The following is a 14,817-nucleotide window of genomic DNA, read 5'->3' on the forward strand; positions in this document are numbered from 1 at the left end:
CAGCCCATTTCCTGGGTAGTCTCCATTTTGGTTCCCTTGCTGGGCATCATCAATTCCATCAACCTTCTACTCGATCTTTCCTCCCAAGCACCTTCAGTTCCACCAGTCTTCAAGTAACCTTCTGTCCAGCATGCTCTATCAGCAGGCAATCAGGGCAGCGTGCTCCCTGCTGCGGCGGGGGCTGGGGAGGCTGCACTAGTCTTCATGGGAACCTTCCTTGGGGAGCCCCAAGTGGGGGCCGGAAAGGCCTGAGCAGATTGGCAACTTCTGCTTTGCCCAACTGGGAGCCAGAGCTGGGCCCAAGCTGCCCATGGGCAATGCCATTGAGTGAGTAGACAGGAGCTGGTGTGCCTAAGCTGGGACCCAGCATGGCCAGGGCACCACTGGGGAAGCAAGGATGCAGGCCTCGTGCGTGTGAATGACTCCCAGTGGTGCACTCCTTCCAGTCTTATCCCTTCTACCTGCTGGCATTTAGGCTCAGGCAACCTGCCTCCCGTAATCCCAGAACTGGGGTCTCCCTACTACCATTCTCCCTTTGTTTAACCACTTCAACCTGAAGCCCCTCTTCAGGGCTCAGTTCGATCCTGATTTGGGCAGGATGCTGCAACCCACCTCGGGGATAAAAGACCACAGAAGTGGCTCCCTAATAGTTAACTGGGGAAAAATTTTAAGAGTTTGAATTTTAACAAGTCACATGACCTCTCTGAGCCTATTTCATCTGTTTATAAAAAGAGGCATACTAATAGCCATTCCAGAGGGCTTTCAGCAAATCAGGCTTGATGTAGTTGAAACCAGTTTGTGGGATGTTGAACATCTGGCCTTTTTTCCATGCCTCCTTGCCATAATAAACCCCCACGGCCAGTACTGGCTCTGTTCCTCACTTATGAGCAGCTGCCTAACTGCCACCTTTAGGGAACTAATTGCTTGTTTAAAAAGCTAATCTTATGTTCACATTCACAACCTTTTGCTAAAATAGCATCTGGATCCTAGAGACTGTCCCTCTCCCAGTCTGGACCATGTACCACTTAAACATGATTGAAATATAAAATGCAGATGAGGTTGCTGAGGCAGACAGGGCTAGCTTCTTAACAGCTGTCTGATGCTGGGGAAACCTGTTTACTCCTAAGCCTCAGTTTCACTGTCTGCAAAATGCGGAAAACAATGGTGCCTATCTCACTGGATTAAGTTAGAAACATAAATCATTTTACAGTGCATGGCACATAGGAGCTCAATACTTGGTGGCTGTACCTAGGTCATGGGCAAGCCTGTCCCGCCCCATCAAGACTCTGAAGAAAGGTGTCTCCTCTGTAAAATGGGGAGGGGGCAGTGGTCCCATAATTCTTTTTTTTTTAAGAACTTTTATTGAGATACAGTTAAGATACAATAAACTGCATATATTTAATTCTAACTGCTTAGATTCATGAATCACTTCTTATATGTCAGGCACAGCGCTGAGTGCTTTACATATGACATCTCACAGAATCCTCACAAAAACCCAGAGAAGTTCAACCCAGGGAAGGTTAAGTAGCTTATCCAAGGTCTCACAGCTAATAGTGGGACTCCAGGACTTAACCTTGCATGCCACTGCAGCTCTCTAAAGCCTTTGAACATTGGGCCCCTAGAATTCTCACTGGCCTGGCCACGTAGGCAGGTCAGGGATTAAAACTGTCAGCTCCCTCTACCCTCCTTATCTCAATGCTGTCTCACCACCCTTTGCTACTTTCCTACAGAAAACCTCAAGAAAGACAGTAGCTTTTAATTCCACAAAGGACCTCTCTTGTGCCCAGAATTGGCCCCTACTCCCCCTGCCCCTGAGGCTGTGGTCTCTGGGCTACAGGCTGACTGCCCTCTGGGACTGCAGAAAGGAAGCTACTCTGATCTGGGAGTCACTGAAGAAAGTCTAAGACTCTGCTTCCCGGGGAACCTAACCTGTTTGAGCTGTGCCTCCCATAAAACTCACAGGGACCTGGAGCTTCACACCCCACCCCCTGGTGCCTGCTGGCTGCCATTCTGGCTCCCGTTTGGCTCTGGTCTGGACAGGCCTGCCTAGAACTAGGGGTTAGAGGCACCCTCTGAGCTAGACATCCCTTTCTTTTCCGTCCTTCTTGCAGGTTATAAACTATTCTGAGCACCAGCTATGCACTAGTCTCCACTTCTCTCTTCAAATGGTCTGAGTTCAGGTAGTGGATGGGATGAAGGGGGGTCTAGACGTCAGACCCCTAGAAAGTCAAGAGCTACACCAACTCAGTGGTAGCGTAGAGATAACTTTCTGGTCTAGGTGCTCTCCTTTATCTTTGGAAATAAAAATACTTCCCACATTCCTAAGTTCACTTGTAAATCTGTGGCCATATTTAATGTGCTGCCTATCAGTTTTTCTTGGAAAGCAAGTAATATTTATAAAACTTTTTACACCCTTATTATTTAAAATAATACAGTAGGCTGAGAAAGTATGATTATAAGGTGCAGACTGTTTAACCAATAAGAACTTAAACATCTTGAACTATTAATGTCTTCAGAATGAGTTTATTAACGTCACTACTGGAACCCAAATCCTGGCTCTGCCAGTTCCTGACATGTAACCTCAAGCAGGTTCCTTACAGTTTCCTCATCTATAGGATACAGACGATGCTATTCCCTACTTCAGAGGGTTGCTGTAAAGATTAAGTGAGCAAGGAGATGCAGAGCACTTAGTCTACTGCTGGACATCTCTTTATAAAGCACTCAATGGATGTTATTTATTACTTCCACTGCCCAGTCCTCTCTGAAACTTGCCTCTAGACACTGCTTTGTCACTTTAGAATTCATAAACATCTCAGAAAAGGCACTTATTTTTGACCCCCAACTGTCATTCAGCTTAATCATTATATAATTTTAAAAACAAACAAACCAACCTTGGCTCCCCTGACCTTTGGCAGTTTCCAAAAATCCAACAGCCACTCAAAGGGAAGATCTGTCATCAGAGAAAATATGCAGAAGGATGGCACAAGCCTTTGTGGGAAACTCCCAAAGAGGGGCACCAACACAGCTGGAGCAACCACCACCACAGGTGGCCAAGGGAGCCTGCGGCCACATGATCTGAGTGCTCTGAGGCCCTTCTCAAAATAAAGTTAGTCCCTTTAGAGTCGGTGGTGTCTCGGAGGAAATCCATCCACCCAGGGGAAGCCATCTCAGCTGGTCTTACCTCCTGAACCCTGCAGCCAGGATTAGAATCCCATTAACAACCTGCTTCCTCCTAGCCTGGCCAGAGTGCCCTGAGTTACTAAGGTACCTCACCCGAGCATTTTCCCAGCCTCTGCCCAGGCATGTTTACTCCTAAACCTTCATCCTGTCAGCCTCAACTTCCTATTCTGCAGGGCTGGGAGCCAGGAGGCTAGAAATGCTTCCTGGGGATACAGCACAAGTCCCCATCTGTGTAGCCCTAGCACTGAAAGATGAACACTGATAGCTCTCTCAGGCAGACTCTGGAGGACCCAAAGGGGAGCAGCAATGGTTTTCATGCAGCAGTGGGTCCAGACCAGTGCATCTTTTGGAAGTCACTGGCAAATGGGAAAGGCATCCTGAGAGTCACGGCAGTTCACCCAAGGCTGCCAGTGGGGGGTGGCACACAGGAGTCCCCTGCACTTAGTGTTTTAACCAATTGGAGGAATACTCGGGTTCAGGGAAAAAAGAAGGTGGCCTAATAATTCTTTATAGTTCCTGGCTATAAAGAATGTCTGTCTGTGCTGATCTCTCCCAGTCCCGAGCATGGCATTACAAAATAAACACAGGCAGAACCGTGGAAAACACTGTATTTATGTACACAGGAAGGGCAGCTGCAAGCCCCTCACAGAGGATACTCCACCTCAAAGAAAAATCTTAGTAGCAAATTCCTATCTCCCTCAGCACTATCAAGTGCACCTCAAGCTGGAAGGCTGGGCTTCCCGTGTCTGGGCACCCACCATACCCTTCCCACTGTGGAATTCCAAATAGGGCAGGAAAAGGGAACTATTGCCAGAACTGAGGTCCAGCCTGAGCTGGGGTGCCCTGTCATTCCTAGAGAACAGGCAGTGACTCTAGTTCGAGGGTTAGATGAAGAGCGATGCTGGGGTTCTTCTCTGGGTCCTACGGCCCACTATGTTGAAAGCTGGCAGCAGGGTGTGGACCCAATAGAGAGAACCGGAAGAAAGTCAGTCATGGGTTTATGGGTGCACACACACATGCATGTAGCAGGACACACACTTGTGTAGCAGGACACAGGTTGTGCATTTTCTTTCTGCTTGAGGCCTCTACCTGCTGTCCCCTCCCTGACAGTGGCCTGCTACTTTGTACCTACATCTCTTTCTGTGGCTCTAGATCCAGAAACCAAGTGTTGCTCCCAACAGTATAGCTGCAGTTCAGCAACATGGCAAAGCTAACAGCTGTCCCAGGGAGGTAAGACAGAAGGCTAGAAGAGTGGTTCGCTCAGATCAGATATCCTTGATTTTTTTTTTCTTTTTTCATTTTTAAAGTAATAGGCTGGTGACAGGTATGGTGGCTCAAGAGTGACATGGTTCTGATTCTGTTATTACCCTGAAAGAAGTCCCTATGCTGACCTCCCGGATACCAAGGCTTCAGCGGACAGAGGCCATTCTTGCAGCTGTGATCCTGCCTGCTACCTGCCTTCTTGAGGGGGCCTCACTCTCTCTCCTATACCAACAGACACTTCACATTTCCCGGGTTCCTCTCAGGCCTGGGCTGGACCTCATCTGGACAGTCGGAGCAGCCCAAGGTGTCAAGTGCCCAGCAGGGTGTTCAAAGGACCCGACTCTAGACATTGGACTTAGGGGCTGAGTTGAGGGGGATCTCCTTGAGCTCCGACCGCATGCACAGGTACTCCCCGATGACAGCCATGAGTGCAATGCACACGGCCTGGACCAGCCACCAGGTCAGCGCCGAGGGGAAACGGGAGCTGTAGAACCAGCAGCCCAGGAGGTGAAAGAAATGGACAGTGACAGTGAAATCCAGACACTGCTTCCCTCGCCGGATGAAGTACAGCAAGCCCAGGGCACTGTGGGGAGAGGACAGCAGTGAGTTGTCACTGGGTTGTCCTGGCCTAGATTAGGTTACTTGGGGGAGCGGGGACAATTAGGATGACAGCATAGTCGTCAGAAGCGAGCAAGAGAAGTGGGAGGCAGGGGTTACATTATTAGATGCCCAGAGGAACCTGGCAGGTAATGCTGATAGTCAATCAGGCTGGGGAGAAGGAAAAAGTACGAGCTTGATGATCAATGCAGCTGCCACTAAAGGGGATCCCAGAGACTGCTGAGGACTGTGGCACCACAAAGCAAACATGTTCCGTCTGCAGTGGGGCCTACAGCTAGGCAAGTCAACATACTAGAAGGCTGGCCTGGAATCAACTGATCATCCCATTTTTTAAGAGAAGACAGAAATCCAGATTTTTAACATAAAATATCCTGATTTTCAACTAAGTGGAAAAAAATCTTAAACATCCGGCATGGATTGACAACTGTGTAAGCCAAACAGAACATATCTGGGAGCCAAATTCAGGTCAAAGTCACCCCACAAGTTTTTAACCTCCAGTGTAAGGTCAAGAACAGTAATGTGCAAGGCATTGTTCTTAGTACCTCCAGTGAATTAACTCATGCAACCCTTACCACTATGAGGTGGGTAATATTATTAGCCTCATTTTACTGATGAGGAAACTGGGGCTTAGACAGATTAACTTGTCCACAGTCACTAAACTAGTGGTAAAGCTGAGAGTCAAAGCCAAGTAAGTCGGCCTCCAGAGCCTAAGCTCTTAATCACTTCACTAAATCGTCTCTCAGTCAAAGCCTTTGGGGTACAGATGAGGGTCCCAGGCCCAGAGAGAAGGGAAGGAACTTGGCCAATGGCACGTGGGCCAAGAATAGACTGACTCCCAGTCCAATCCTCTCCTCATCTCATTCCACATTAGGAAAGTGATCTGAGATGGAAGCTGTCCCAAGGCAGCATGCACAGAGTGACATAAGAGCTTTCCAGCTAAGTCAAAACAGCGATGGAAGAAACCCTATGATGGAGCCAGTCCCAGAACTGGCCTCTGCCACCCACTTTAGTCCACCACTGCCCAGGAACGAGTGCCAGCCTGTTTCATGTCCGACTTTAGGAAGTTAGTTTCAGTGCTAAGATCCCAAAAGCTGGATAGCAAAACTGGTGATACTCACCAGGTGAGGGCGTTGAGGACGAAGGACATCGTAGAGAGCCGGCCTGGAGGGGTGGAAAAGCCCAGGATCTGAGGGGGAATCATAAATGGAAATATGCTGGAGAAGTGACTTGGCAGAGCCCCAGGCTCCAGGGTCCCAGCAGCCCCCCTACAGAACAAACATCCTTCCGGGACCACATCTAAATGGCAGCCTATTTCCAACACAAGCTGTTTTTACAGATATCCATCACTGTATCTCATCTGACCCCTCACAGCAGCCAGGAAGCAATTATTATCCTCATTTCACAAATGAGGAATAAAAACTCAAGGAAGTTAAGTAACTTGCCCAAAGTGACAGTAAGTAAACAGCAAAAGAGTTAGAACAAGCATTCAGCAAACTATGGCCCCAGGGGCCAGGCACTTACTTTTGTAAATAAAGTTTTATTGGAACACAGCCACACCTATTCACTTAACATTGTCTATGGCTGTTTTTGCACTACAATGGCAGAATTGAGTAGTTGTCACCTAAAAACTTTACCATCTCGCCCTTTAAGAAGAGGTTTGTCAACCTCTGGTCTAGAATTCAGGTAGTGTGCATGAGTAGCTCTTCAACAAAGCCCCAGATTCCCACATGTCCTTCCTAGTAGGACAGAGGCTCCTAAGAGGGTACTACTAGGCACCTGGTGGGTGTGCAACCTCAGCCCTATCAATGCAATACTGGAATACCAAACATCTGTACACTTTAAGCTTGCAAAGCCCTTTGACATTCACTATCTCATATTATCCTTACAACAACCTCATAAAGTTATTACTGTTGTTGTTATTACCTCTTTTTGGATAATAACTTGCTTTCTATTACCTCTTTTTGGATAATAACTTGCCCAAGAGCTACACAAAGAATAAGCAGCAGGAGGAAAGATTCCATCCCAGATCTCCTGGCTCCAAGAACTGTGCTTATTACCATATACCACAGCTGCCTCTCTAAAGCAAACACCTCTCTGCCCTCCATTACACTTAATAAAGCAGTTTTATTCCGAAGCCCCTTTGGGCCTCATAACATTTTGCTGAGGATTATTCTATTCCAGAATTGGAAAAAGGCTCAGAAAGATGAAGTAACTTGCCCAAAGTCCCACAGCTGGTATGTTTCAGCCTAGATTGGACACCAAGCATTTCTGAATCCAAAGCCAGGCTCTTTGTACTGCAGGCCACAACCTCTACGCTAGCGGTCTCATGATTTTGCAGGCAGGAAAACTGAGGTTCAGAGCGATGACAACATTTGCCCCCCACAGCTAGTACTTAAACAGGGGCCTGACTCCAAAATCCAGACAGTTCCCATTATAGTTCCATGAATGCTCTTTTACACACACCACCCCCTCCCTAATTTGGCACCCGAGAATCTGAGGCTCAGAGAAGTTAAGTCACTTTTTCCGTGTCAGAAAAGGGATGTATCAGGTTGCCTGGAACACGGGCCTGTTTGTTATAACACCCAGGCCGCTTCCTTTGTACTAATCGGCCTCCCCATCGTTCCATTTTACGGATGGAGCAACCGAGGCCGGAAAGGTGATATCCCTTTCCCCGGGCCACAAAGGTGACCCTGCCAGGTCTAGAGCCCAGTAGTTTCAGACCACCCGGTGAGGCCCAGCGCCGTCCTCGCCGGCCCGGGGACCCTACCTCGGCGTCGAACATCTGGTCCAGCGAGGGGCTGCTGCGCACCAGCCCGTCCACTAGCGCCAGCCACAGGCCCAGCGAGCCGTAATAGACGGTCTGCATGAGGACGATCTGCGACAGGATCAGCAACGGGTCCCACACGTAGCTGCGGAACTGGCCCGCCATGCCGGCCCGCGGGGCCCGGCCGCCGCCCGGGCCCGGGTCAGCGCCGCCGCCGCGCCATGGGCCGCGGGCCGCGCCTGCACCTGCGGGGACACATGCCGGGCCTCAGCCCGCCGGCCGTCACCATGGCAACGTCGCCCCGCCCGGGAGGAGGGACTGGGACGGAGGGGGCGAGCCCACTCTGGGAGTGGGGGGGAGGGCGGGGCGGACAGACCCATTCCGGGAGTGAGGGGAAGTCCTGCCCGTTCCAGCAGCTGCTCGGGCCCCGCTCGCACTCAGGCTCCTGTGGGGTTCACTCACCGGTGATGGACTCGAGGATCGAAGCTTCCGAGCGCGGCCCAGCCTCACCGACTGGCCCCCGAAACGGTGCTGACAGGCAGGACCATGGAGGAGAGGCCCTACCGGCCTAGAGAGGCAAAGCTCCAGCGGCGGCAGCTGCTGTAGCGGCTGCGTGAGAAGGAAGCGTTTCCGGGGACAGAGACGGAGGGGCGGGGCTGAGATTGCGCAGGCGTAGCGGGTGCAGTTTTCGGCTGAGCCACCTAAGTGAGGGTAGAGCAGCCCGGAAGGGGAGGGCGCGCATGCGGACCAGAAAGAATGAAGGCGAACGGAAGTGAGGCGCCAGAACCGTAGAGCTTGCCTGCCCTCTAGAGGGTACTCTTGAAGAAAATGGGGGACGATAGGATAGAAGATAGACGAATGGGCAAGGGCCAGGGAAAGATGTTTGGGAATTAAAGAGGTGATAACGTCGATTCTGTTTTCAGCCTAGATTCCCAGCGTTTTCTTTCTCCGAGTTAAAGCCTGGGATACCTTAAAATGAACTTGCCGGCAATTCCACATATGATTTTGCCGCTGTTTCCAGTTTACAGATGATAAAATTAAGGGTCAGAGAAGGAAAGCAACACACTGTCTCAAAGACACAGAGTTCATGGCAGTCAGAATTAAGAGTTCAGGTGTTTCCAATACCACAGCAACTGATTTCATGCCCTACTGAGTTCCAGGAAAATTTGGACACGTTCGAGTGAGACAGTCCCTGCCCTCGGACACAACTGTATTAGGAGGTAGAGTACTGGGTGTTTTATAATGTGGATATCCATTTATATTTATATATCCATATATATTTATAATGGGGGGGGGGGGAAGCCCAGCTTCTGAAGTCATACCTGGAATCAGATCCTGATGCTGCCTGCCACCGTAATGTTTCCTTTCTGCATTCTCTTCTGAGTCCAAATAGTGTGGGCAGTCAGTAAATATTTGCTGAATGAGTCAAGAATAGAGAAAGGGCAACAGCAAATTGATGAGTCATTTCACTCCTGCCTCAGCGGACCAAAACCCCTCGATTTCCATTATCCTAGGTTCCCCTTCTCTGGAAGGGAAAGAAGGGAAGTAACTGATTCCAGGAAAAGAATCCAGGTTTTTCAGCCAGCTCTACTAGCTGTGTCACTAGCAAGCCACTTCCTTCTTTAAACCTCAGCTTCCCTGTTTATGAAATGAGGAGCTAGGCAAGATTATTGTTTTCTATCATTTAATCTACCCTCCACTAATTATTTTCCCATTAAAAAAAATTGCCGGCAAAGACTCATGTAACTTGTCAATCAGAACTTCTGAACAGGGACTTCCCTGGTGGTACAGTGGTTAAGACTCCGAGCTCCCAATGCAGGGGACCTGGGTCCCATCCCTGATCAGGGAACTAGATCCCACATGCATGCCACAACTAAGGAGCCCACCTGCCTCAACTAAGACCTGCTGCAAACAAATAAATAAATAAATATTTGAAAAAGAAGAACTTCTGAACAGCATGTGATAACCATGTTATCACCCTGAGTTGGTACAATTCCAGACAAAGGTAAAGAAACTTGATAGTCTATCAAGAGTAAGTATGTAATTTCCCTTATCATTTGGAAACATTGTAAACAGTTCACTGGGACTCCGGTTTGGAAGTCATTAAGGCTCAAGCATTTCTGAGGTGCTTTCCAGCTCAGTTGTTCTTTTAGGGGCCTCATTTCAGCTCACCAAATCTCTCTGGTCTATTAATGACTCACATGATCTAGTGCTTCTGAGAAAACATCTTCCGTTTTATTAAGTATCTGTGTGATCTTGTTTCATCCTCCTAATCAGGGAAGGTATGGGAACTCCCTGGTGGTCCAGTGGTTAGGACTCCACAGTCTCACTGCTGAGGGCCTGGGTTCCATCCCTGGTCAGGGAACTAAGATCCCACAGTGGCCAAAATCATCGTCCTCCTCCTCATCAGAGAGGGTAGATATCATCTCCCACTTTAAAGGTGAGGAAACTGAGGCTCCAAGCAGGGGCGTGACTCTACCTAGGTGAGAGAGCTCAAGCCAAGCTGGGATTCAAACGCAGGACATCTGACTCCAAACACCAGGATACCATTACAGAATTTTAAAAAAAGAAAAAAAGAAAGGAAGGAGACAGTGGTGGGATAGTGGGAGGAGGGAAAGAAGCAGTGAATCCCTAGGCTTAAGTGGTTCAAGGTGAGGGATTAAGGAGAGGCTGGAGGGGAGGCTCAGGAAAAGTGCTTGAGAGGCAGGCAGCTTCCTCTGTCTTCCAGGTGCTGGATGGTGCTGCTCTTCCTGAGTCAGGCCCCCTCAAGTCACAGCTGGGCCTTCTCCACCCCATCTCCTCCCACGGAGGGAAGGCATTCCCTCCCCTTTCTCCTGAAATGGAAAATGCAGGTAGCCCTGAGGCGTTGGGGCCAGCTGGATGGCTGGGGTCTGAGTCATCCCTGGATCCTGGAGCTTGCCTTTGGGAAAGCCCCACCGACCTGCCAGACAGCCTCTTGCAGTTTCCTTTTCCCCACAGAATTTCAGCTATTGAATTCCTACCTTTCCAAGCCCTGGAAATGGGCACTGTCCCAAGTCTTAATTTGGGTATGAGAGGAAACTAAGAGCTGGGGAAAACCACAGTAATACCCTTGGCCAGCCTTCATGGCCCATTTTGAGAATTTGACTACAGGTGGCCTGGAAAAAGAAAATGAGCTCTGGGTTCAGACCACAAAGCCTGTGATAGGGCCCCACTGACTTGCCATGTGACCTTGGGCAAGTCCCACACTTGGTCTTAGTGTCCCAAACTATAACATCAAAGAGGGGCATTGGACTCCAACTTCCAAATGCAGTCCCTGGCCCTGTGCCATCTGAGTCACCTGAGGAACATATAGTCAGATTCCCAAGCCTTGCTGCAAACTGAAGTCTGAATCTCCAGAAGCAGAGTGCAAAAATCTGTAAAGAGCTCCTCAAGTGATTCAGAGGTACACCCACATTTGATAATTACAGAACAAAATGATCTGTAATTGACCTCAAACTAACTCTCCTGCCAACAGAAAATTGCACTGTGACCTTGCCATGCCCATGGCTCTCTTTGGGCCTCAGGGTCCCCTCCCCACCCCCCACCCCCAGCCCGGGTCTGTAATAGCAGGGGGTTGGACTAAAATAGCTGATCTCCAAGGGCCTTTCCCACGCTGCCAAGTTTGTAGTTTCCAAACTTATGAATGAAATTTTAAACTTTACGTCAGAGGCAGGATGACAGAAAGCCACAAGCTGGGACAAACTGTCCTCTGGACACAGAGGAAGAGAGTGCCTCTGGTCACTTGGTCATTGACGTCACTCCCACACTGGACTCCCACCGTGGTGGGCATGTAAGGACAACTGCTGGGGGCGCTTTCTGTAAATCCCTTGGGAAGTGCCCTCCTAGAGGTCTATGGACTTTGGAACCCTTCTTGTCTTTGAATACTGGCTCTACTACCATCTTACTGGGTGACCTTGGGGAAGTTACTTTATCTCTCTGAGTCTCAGTTTCCACCTCTATGACATGGAGGACAGGATAGTACCCACATCCTGGGCTGTCCTGAGAATCAAATATGTGTTGGGCAGTGTTCCCACTGCTGGATATGTAGTCAGCGTTATGTAAACATTGCAACATTAATTATTGTTATTATTTCTTCCCTTGGAATGTGGGAGTAGTAATCACTGTTCTCTCAGATTTATGGCACAGATCTAAGTAGATAACAGACAGAGAGAGCCCAGTGTCTAGCACATAGTATGAGCTCAGTAAATGTGGTACCTTCTCTTCCTAATCCCATTCCACCCATGAGTTCTCCAACCCCCTCCCTTTCTCCCTCCTTCCTCCCCAAGGCTGACCTACAGCCCCCGCTCACATGATCTTTTTCAGGGAAGGTTTGTGGAAAACACTTCAGGGAGACACGTGTCTCAGGTTATGCAACACTGCGCTTACATTTTTCTGGAAACTCCATGTGGGAGGCTAGCATTTGGCTGTCTGTCCTCTACATCGGTGATCATTCTGGGCTCTGGCCAGTGAGTTGCTCTCTTAGAAGGGATACCAGAGAGAGTTCATTCATTGCCTGCTTGTTTTTCCCTCTGGACTGAGAACCCTTTGTTATCTCCACTGTTTTATGGGCTGTGTGTGCCTCTGTTTCTGGGGAAGGATGTTTGCTGAGCACGTGCTATGTCCCAGACACTTATATTATCTCATTTAATCTTTAATTTCCAAAACAAGCTTATGAATTGTAGGTACAATGAATAGTCCCACTTAACAAATGAAGAGCCTGAGGCTGAGAAAAAGGACACTGTTTACCTGAGACCACACTCCCAGTGAGTGGTAGAGCTTGAACTCCAACCCAGGCCAGCCTGACTCCACACATACCTCTTTCCAGCACACAACAAAAAGTGCACTGGAGGGACTTCCCTGGTGGTGCAGTGGATAAGACTCCATGCTCCCAATGCAGGGGACCCAGGTTCGATCTCTGGTCAGGGAACTAGATCCCACACACATGCTGCAACTAAGAACTTGCAAGCCACAACTAAGGAGCCCACCTGCCACAACTAAGACCCAGTGCAACCAAATAAATAAATAAACATTTTTTAAAAAAAGGAAAGAAAGTGCACTGAACATTACAGTTGACATAGAGCTTTCACCTATATGATCTTATCATCCCAACAGCCCTGGGGAGGTAGGTATATACATTTCCCCCATTTTACAGATAAAGAAACTGAGGCTCAGGGAAAGAAGTGACTCAACTCAGTACACAGCTGGGGTGTGGTTACTCTTGTCAGTTGGAATGATCTGAGTTAAGAAACCTCTGGAGATTTCATCTTTCCACTCAGGCCTCCCCCTTGTTTATACCAGAGGGGGTCGAGGAACTGATTATCTGTGTTCTGTGCTCAGCGGTCAGTGGTTTCTACAAATCACCTTTCTGTGGAGGGTGGATAATGCCAAGCATTCCAGTGGGTGACTGGGCCTCCGAGCAGAGGGTGCTGTTTCTCTTGAATCACTAACTCTTTTCCAGGGATTGGTTACCCAGGTCAAAGTCACCCTGGAAAGAAGTGAGATTTTCTGAAACGGTTGCCCCAGCCCTTCAGGTTTTCTGACCCCACCATGTACTATACTGTCTTCCCCTTCCTAGAAATTGCTCCTTGCTCTGACCTTGAAGGATTCAGGGCTTTATTTTAAGAAGGAAAGATGTTTTCTTCACCTTCCTTTTCATGTTCATTCATTCATTTAATAAATATTCATTCAGCATTTACTGTGTGCCAAGAACCAGTATATGGATAGAAATGTATAAAATGGGGAATTCCCTGGCAGTCTAGTGGTTAGGACTCTGCACGTTCACTGCTGATGGCACAGGTTCAATGCCTGGTCTGGGAACTAAGATCCCGCAAGCCATGAGGCACAGCCAAAGGAAAAAAAAAAAAAGAAGAAGAAAAAGAGAAAATCTCTGCCCTGGTAGAATTTATTTTCTCATGGAGGAGACAGACAATAAACAAGTTCACCAACAATGTAAAACGTAACATCAGGCAGTGAGAGGCGCTATGAAGAAAAATGGGGGTCGGGGACAGAGACAGTAGAGGATGGAAGGGCAGAGCTATCACTTCAGAAATGGCAGTCAGCGAAGCCCTCCTGGAAGAGGTGGCATTTAAGCAGAGATCTGACTGAAGCAAAGTATGAAGCCAACTGGATATCTGGGGAGAATATTCCAGATAGAGGGAACTGAAGTGCCAAGCCCTGAAACAGGAAAGAGTGGCATATTCACAGGAGATCAAGGAGGCCAGTGTGGTAGGATCTGAGTGAAGCAAGGGAGGAGGCTACACCATCACCCTTGCCCAAGAATTGCCAGCTTACAGTTTATTTATTTATTTTGGCTGCATTGAGTCTTTGTTGCTGTGCTTGGGCTTTCTCTAGTTGTGGTGAGCAGGGGCTACTCTTTGTGGCAGTGTGAGGGCTTCTCAGTGTGGTAGCTTCTCTTGTTGCAGAGCACAGGCTCTATGTGCGCTGGCTTCAGTAGTTGTGGCACGTGGGCTCAGTATTTGTGGCTCGAAGGCTTAGTTGTTCTGCAGCATGTGGGATTGAACCCATGTCCCTTGCATTGGCAGGCAGATTCTTAACCACTGTGCCACCAGGGAAGTCCTTCCAGTTTACAGTTTATTTTCTCTTTACAACACCTCTGGGAGGTGAGTGCAGTTGGCTGGATGGGGGTAGATGGAAGGGATGGGAAGAGGGGGGCAGATTCACTCATTCACAAATATTTATTGAGTGCTTACTATGTTGCGGGCACTGTGCTAGCCTGTGGGTATCCAAAACAGACATAGTCCCTCCCTTCAGGGAGCTTTTGATCTAGCAGGGGAGATACACAATAAAGCAGGAAAATCAACAAATAATTGAATAAATATATATGGCAGTGAATTCAATGAAAGAAGCCAGGTAAAAGAATTTGGGCAGGAACATAATTTGGCTTCAGGGGAAGGTCTGTTTGAGGAAGTAGCATAAAAGGAGTAGCCCTGAAAGATGAGTGGCATTAGACG

General features: G+C 48.6%; 1 protein-coding gene across 3 annotated transcripts in view; it reads right to left on the bottom strand.

Moving 5' to 3' along the window:
- The window catches only part of SYS1 (SYS1 golgi trafficking protein), a 36,957-nt gene extending 28,496 nt beyond the window's left edge, over positions 1-8,461 (bottom strand). The window contains exons 1-4 of one of the 3 annotated variants that reach the window (XM_057701110.1): positions 8,288-8,461; positions 7,829-8,070; positions 6,180-6,247; positions 3,771-5,026 (exon numbers count right to left, since the gene is read on the bottom strand). In XM_057701110.1, the coding sequence (XP_057557093.1) occupies positions 4,786-5,026; positions 6,180-6,247; positions 7,829-7,990 (471 nt within the window). In that variant the 5' untranslated portion in view covers positions 7,991-8,070; positions 8,288-8,461 and the 3' untranslated portion in view covers positions 3,771-4,785. Of the gene's footprint in view, positions 1-3,770; positions 5,027-6,179; positions 6,248-7,828; positions 8,092-8,287 lie in introns of those variants that run through there. The other 2 variants (XM_057701111.1, XM_057701113.1) reach the window with 2 other exon arrangements.
- Between the last annotated feature and the right edge of the window lie 6,356 nt (positions 8,462-14,817).

The sequence above is a fragment of the Hippopotamus amphibius genome, chromosome 12, assembly GCF_030028045.1.
Source record: "Hippopotamus amphibius kiboko isolate mHipAmp2 chromosome 12, mHipAmp2.hap2, whole genome shotgun sequence".
NCBI classification, from domain to species: Eukaryota; Metazoa; Chordata; class Mammalia; order Artiodactyla; family Hippopotamidae; genus Hippopotamus; species Hippopotamus amphibius.